At 40.7% G+C, this 6,093-nt stretch overlaps 1 protein-coding gene and 1 long non-coding RNA gene across 2 annotated transcripts; both read right to left on the reverse strand.

Annotated features, from left to right (window-relative positions):
* Positions 1-1,339: 1,339 nt before the first annotated feature.
* Positions 1,340-3,183, reverse strand: LOC111949306. The gene is made up of 3 exons (XR_002875322.1): positions 2,713-3,183; positions 2,152-2,186; positions 1,340-1,583 (listed from the first exon to the last, which is right to left on the reverse strand). It is a non-coding gene; the product is annotated as an uncharacterized LOC111949306 (long non-coding RNA).
* Positions 3,184-4,558: 1,375 nt separating this feature from the next.
* On the reverse strand, positions 4,559-5,729 carry LOC101154808 (intraflagellar transport protein 46 homolog; the record flags this gene model as incomplete). Its single annotated transcript, XM_020711811.2, has 3 exons — positions 4,559-4,879; positions 5,241-5,334; positions 5,395-5,729. Coding segments are annotated over 3 exons (657 nt in total), but the record flags the coding sequence as incomplete, so codon positions are not given.
* Between the last annotated feature and the right edge of the window lie 364 nt (positions 5,730-6,093).

The raw sequence follows: 6,093 nt of genomic DNA on the forward strand, positions 1-6,093 counted from the left end.
AGGGCATATCCGCGTGTATGACTTATGACGTGAATAATTACTGCATTCAAACGGATTAATTATTGCGTTCGAACGACATAAATATTGCGTTCGCACGAGTTAATCATTTCGAGGGAACGGAATAGTATTTTGAGGGAACGCAATAGTATCTTGTGGGAACGGAATAGTATTTCGTGCGAACGACATAATAACCTGTGGGAACAAGATATTAATCTGTGGGAACAAGATATATTTTTATATCTTAATGTCAGGACACGGGCTCCGTAGTTTACAATGTACACTGTAAACCCGAATAAGTTCAGTTAACTCAAAATTTTTGAGGAAACAGATTACATAATAATTTTTAAGTTGACTTACTTAACCCTTGTGCTATCCTATGACCCCACCCTTCCATTGACGTGTTCTCCCTACCATGACAAAGGTGGATAAAGGTGGAAAGATTTCATGTAATCCATGGACACCAGTGACGATCACAAATCATTGAAGAAAAAAAGGTTCAGAGCCCTGTCTAATGGGTCTAGATGACCCAACTCCCAGTGTTAAAGTGCCTAGGATAGCACAAGGGTTACAAAGTACAAGTTATTTGAACTTAAAATCTTTGAGCTGAATAAAATAAAACAATTTAACTAAATTTAACTATAACTTTTCATTTAAATAACTTAAAGATTCTTACTTTACTTAACTAGAATATTTTGTTTTTATTGAACCTTAATACATTAGTCAATGAACTAAAAAACTTTAATATATCTCAACTCAAAATGAATCATTTGAAGTCTAAACTAGTCTTATTTGTCCTTCTTAGTCAGGGACATTCTTACAAAAGAAAAACTGAGGCAGAATTGTAATTGCAAGTTTATTTTTAAACCACCTTACACAAGTACATTTGAACAACTTGTGGTACTAGAAAATGTAAAACACTGCACAATTTGTGTTAAGAAAAAGTGCACAAGCCATAAAAAAAAAAATCAGTCTTCAGGAAAAGCAAAAAACGAGCACTAATCTTTTTTACACCATTTCCTTATACAACTTTATAAAAAAGAGCATTCTTACATTTCAAGAAAAGCAAAAATGGTTTATTAGCCTTTTTCCACATAAAACTGTATTTTCTTAGGCTGCCCTTTCCCTACAAACATTAGCGCTCAAAAAAATACCCATTTGGGAATGTCGCCTACCACAAGCTCATCTTCCACCACAACTGCTGTACTGAGCGGACAGACATGCACTGAAATTATACTTATGTATATATATATATATATATATATATATATATATATATATATATGTATGTATATTTATATACCTGTGTATATAAATTTACTTTTATGTTATATTAATATTATTAATCATATTATTTATAAATTAAACAAGTAAACATTTACAGTCATTCACTTTATTAGAAACGCTCAGTGATTAGTATGAACCGATCCAAGTCAGCCCCTTCTTTTAGCTACACTAATGCATAATGTTGATCATGCCATGCAGTTACACCTCACCTGTTTATCATAGAGGTGCAGAATGTCGCATAGAGCCTTCCGGTTCGTGCTGCCTTCTGTCTCAACAAGATCAGCATCCTCTGCGTCTGTCTGTCCAGGTCAAAATAAAACTGTTTTCGCAGGTTGACATTTGTGATGCGATGAAACTCAGCTCACATTTACAAAAAAAAAATTAAAATGTTAAACGCATTTTAAAGCTTTTTCAAGCTACTGGTAGCTTGGAAAAACCGCTGCATTTTACAATAGCCTCAATACTCTGTCCACAATATGTAATCTAGGTTGCATATTAATATTTTTTTAATATTTGTGCATTAGCTAGAATGACATATTTCAGAGGATGTTTTAGGAAGAGACAAAACAGTTATATTAAAATATTTGACATTGTGAAACACAAATCACAACCAAACCAGTGGCCAAAATACCGTTTTTTGAGTCTTAAGCAAACTATATGATGCATTTAGTACTTTAACTCGAGCCCAATTCAGGACAAAGTTATAACTGCTGCATAACATTAAGGTAGCTTGGACATTTTTACTTTTTTATAATTAATTTAATTTGTCAATAAGGTCAAATGTTCTCCATAGCCGGAGGATTCGTGGGACTGGGAGCTGCTCGTGTCTTAAATATTGCAGCCATGTTAATTACAATCAAAACTTACCTCCGCTCTTATTTTTCAAACGCACCGCCGGTTCACTAAAAGAAGATACGAGAACATGTTAGCGTAAGGCAGCTACCTTAGCCCACATTTGCATTTATTAGGTTACTACGTGAAATACAAGTTACACAAAAACATAACGATTACGAAATCACAGAGCCTGTGGTAGAATGTAGTAGAAAAAAAAGGCAATTCCCAGTCTATTTCATCGTATTTCATAGTCATATTTCATATGTGGCTGTGGCAGCCGCTCTGCCAGTGCTAGCGGTTAGCTAGTAGTAACGGTTAGATAATTTAAAATTTGCGCCAACCAACTCGGTAAACGTAAAACTTGAAACTTTGCCCCAACAACTTCTTTTAACCACAAGCAATAATTCTCTGATGACATGATACTGCAAAACATACATAATTGTTTAATTCAGAACAAATATTCGAAGATACATACAAACTCGTAGGGCACGTCATGAAAGGATATACTAGAAGGAACATCAAAAGATGCAACAAATATATAATACGGAGTCGAAAGTCATAAAATATAATAAAAAATAAAATAATACGACTTACCTAGACGTATGTGCGTTATCAACTTGGGCCAGCTGACACTCGCATCGGACCTAAGCCATCTTGAAGACTTCTGTGGCTGAGTTCACGTTCATGGGCGTACGTTATGACGTCATCACGTCTCATAGACAAAAAAAAAAAATATGAAAACAAAGATAACTTAAAAAATAATCAATAAATGTAAGGGTCTATAGCAAAAGTATAAATAGATCAAATAAATTACACAATGTCTGGGCGTTCTTATGATTCATGTAATGTAAAAATTTAGAGATTAGGTTGAGACGGTTGAGTAATCTATTAATGTGAGGTTTCACATTTAAGAATTTACAAGTATGAATAAAATGCTTTGAAATTACAATCAGTGCATTAATTAGAAAGTCCAGATTTTTGTCAATTAACTGTAATCGAATTTTAATTGCATTCCAATTTAAAGGGTTAATGATGATATTTTTGGATTTGAGCCAATTATGAAAAGAAGACCAAAACTCTTTTTCATGAAAATATTCAAAGAAAAGATGTTCCACAGTTTCTACATCATTTCCACAAAAGACACAAAGATCACTATCCCAGTTAAAGCGAGAATGTAAAAAAAATAATTTGAAGGGTAAATATTATTTAACTGGAATGCTCCAAAAATAGCACTGCTCATATAGCAAATCAAAAATATTGTGGCGATCTGGGGGTTAGCCCAGCCTTCAGCTTCTAAGACTCATGGGAAGTGGGGAATCTCGGTTGTGTTAAATCGCTCACCATAAGTGAGGGAGCTGTGAGCAGAAGTGAAGTTAATGCTGTTTGGCTGGTGTTGGGGATGTACAAAATAAACAGACAGATATGATTGTCTGTTAACTTATGTGAGTGTCTTTTTCGACAAACCGGGGTTGTGCTTTGCATGGGGCACGGGTAGCAGATTCGGACATGTGCAGTGGAGCTGCTTATAAGTAAGAGGATAGTGAATCAAGACTTGAGCGCAACAGTACCGGCCTGGATAGTAGAGGGTGGTGATTTAGTGATTGCTTTTGGTAATTGATGCACTTTAGCTCTGCTATCGTGAAATATATGGCAGAGTATGGAACGGCCTGAAACTTGCGAATCGGCGTTTCTGCCTTTGAGAAAGAGGCGCGTTTGTCTGTGAGGAGGAGAAGGGGAGTGGTAGTGGCCAAAGGTTGCGAGGTCAAAAGTCGCATGGAGACCATTGCGCAACACCTGGATCATTGAGTGGCTTAAATTACTCAGCTCCTTCTAATAGCATCATTCTTTACTAAATATTGTGGACATTTTTAATACTTGTCTGTATTTTCCATATAAATTTATTTTTATGGTTGTTTGGTTGGTGATAGTTACTTATAAATAAAGAAAGCCAGGAATGCAGGCTGGAAAACAGCTGCACTTTTTTAGAACATAAATAAACTATAGATCATTTGTTTATAAAAGTATTGAGGATTTTGGAGTATTTTTAATGTTGGTGTTGCACAAAATTAGAAAAATGCCAAATATCTTTGGAGTAATCCCAGTGATGAGTTCTGTAATTTAGTTTTTAATGCTTGATGAGACCTAAACAGGATTTTCACAATAACAGGTTTTTAAATAATCAAATCCCTCTGATATGTTTCACAAAGAGACACACAGGACCAAAGACACACACAGGGCCAAAGACACACACAGGACCAAAGACACACACACAGGTCCAGAGACATACACAAGGCCAAAGACACACACAGCGCCAAAGACACACACAGGGCCAAAGACACACACACAGGTCCAGAGACACACACAGGGCCAAAGACACACACAGGGCCAAAGACACACACAGGACCAAAGACACACACACAGGTCCACAGACACACACAGGGCCAAAGACACACACATGGCCAAAGACACACACGGGACCAAAGACTCACACGGGTTTCTCTGCAGGTGTGTGTGTCCGCAGGTGTGCGTGTGTCTACAGGTGTGTGTCTACAGTTGTGTGTGTGTCTACAGGTGTGTGTCTGCAGGTGTGTGTTTCTCTGCAGGTGTGTGTGTCTGCAGGTGTGTGTACCTGAGCACTTCCGTGTTGCTTGCTCTCTTCGGACAGCCACAGCGACAGAACCGTAGGGTCCGACTGTTTCACACTAGGTTCATCGAGAACTAGAAGACCCAGAGAGTCTGGTTTCCCATCCGGACGGGGGACCTGAACGCCACACCAGCACACTTTTAGAGGGGCCCAGCTGGGCTGGGTCCTGGTTCTGGTCCAGTTCTGGTTCTGAACAACTACTTGTTTCTCAGCAGATTGGAACTGCTGGTTCAGGAGGAACTGAAACCAGATCAGAACATCATGGTCTGTATGGGTCCATACACTATTACTGACTCTGGGTCAGTGAAACAACCAGAACCACCAGAACTCAAACTTCGGTGACCTTAGAGGAGGGGCTTAACCAGATCCTCTGGCTCCACCCATGGCTAATCACCTGGATCACTGGCCAATCAGAAGATGGCAGAGCAGGGTGCCGTCAGACAGAACAGAACCGTCTGGACCGTATGAGTGTTTGTACCTTCAGGAAGGCGTCGTTGTCGCCCACAGCCGGGATGAAGTCTGGGATGAACGGTTTGAGGCGGAGCTTCAGATCGAAGCTCTGAGGAGTGTACCTAAGGAGAGGAAGGTCAGAGCGTGCACGTGTGTAGACCGTGCACGTGGGGAGGCCCTACCGTGTGATGTACTGGAACAGCTCCTTGATGTCGGTGCTGACGGGCAGGTTGGCGTAGTCCGCCGGGTCGTACTCCAGAGCCTGCGAAGACTCCTCATCTTCATCCTCATCAGAGTCTTCAGAGTCGGACTCCTCCTCCTCCTCTTCCTCTTCCTCCTCCTCATTGGGACTGGCCCCCGGGTGGGACCTGGCTGCCAGCTCTGTGGCCCTCTGGGGCCGCGGCTCCTCGTCAAACTCGTCGCTGCTGCTGCGGGCCGACAGCAGGCTGCGGACCCGCCGCCGAGCCCCCAGCTCTGACTGAGAAGAGGAGAACAGGGTCTGAAAGGTTCTGAACCGTTAAGAACCAACGGGGGGGCAAAAACAAGCAAATGCAGGAATTTCACAAAGATGAAAGCAGAACCGGAAGCTTTGATCTCAGAGTGTCACGGAATCAGAAACTGGACTTGATTCTGGCTTTGGTGTCTGGGTTCTTTCACAATAAAAGCCTCCTCCTGCTTGGAAGAAAAGAAAATTGTGCCTCTTTCGGTTTGCTATTATCTGTTATTTCACAGACTTTGGAACGGCCTGGAACCAGGGTACCCCCCCCCCCCCCCCCCCCAGCAGTTCTGCGCTCCTGTCTTAGAGAAGGCAAACGGGAGGGGTGGTGGGTGCAGGCTGCGAGAAGTGCGATTACGCAACACCTTCATCATGGCGTGCTGTT

This window comes from Oryzias latipes, chromosome 18, assembly GCF_002234675.1.
Source record: "Oryzias latipes chromosome 18, ASM223467v1".
NCBI classification, from domain to species: domain Eukaryota; kingdom Metazoa; phylum Chordata; class Actinopteri; order Beloniformes; family Adrianichthyidae; genus Oryzias; species Oryzias latipes.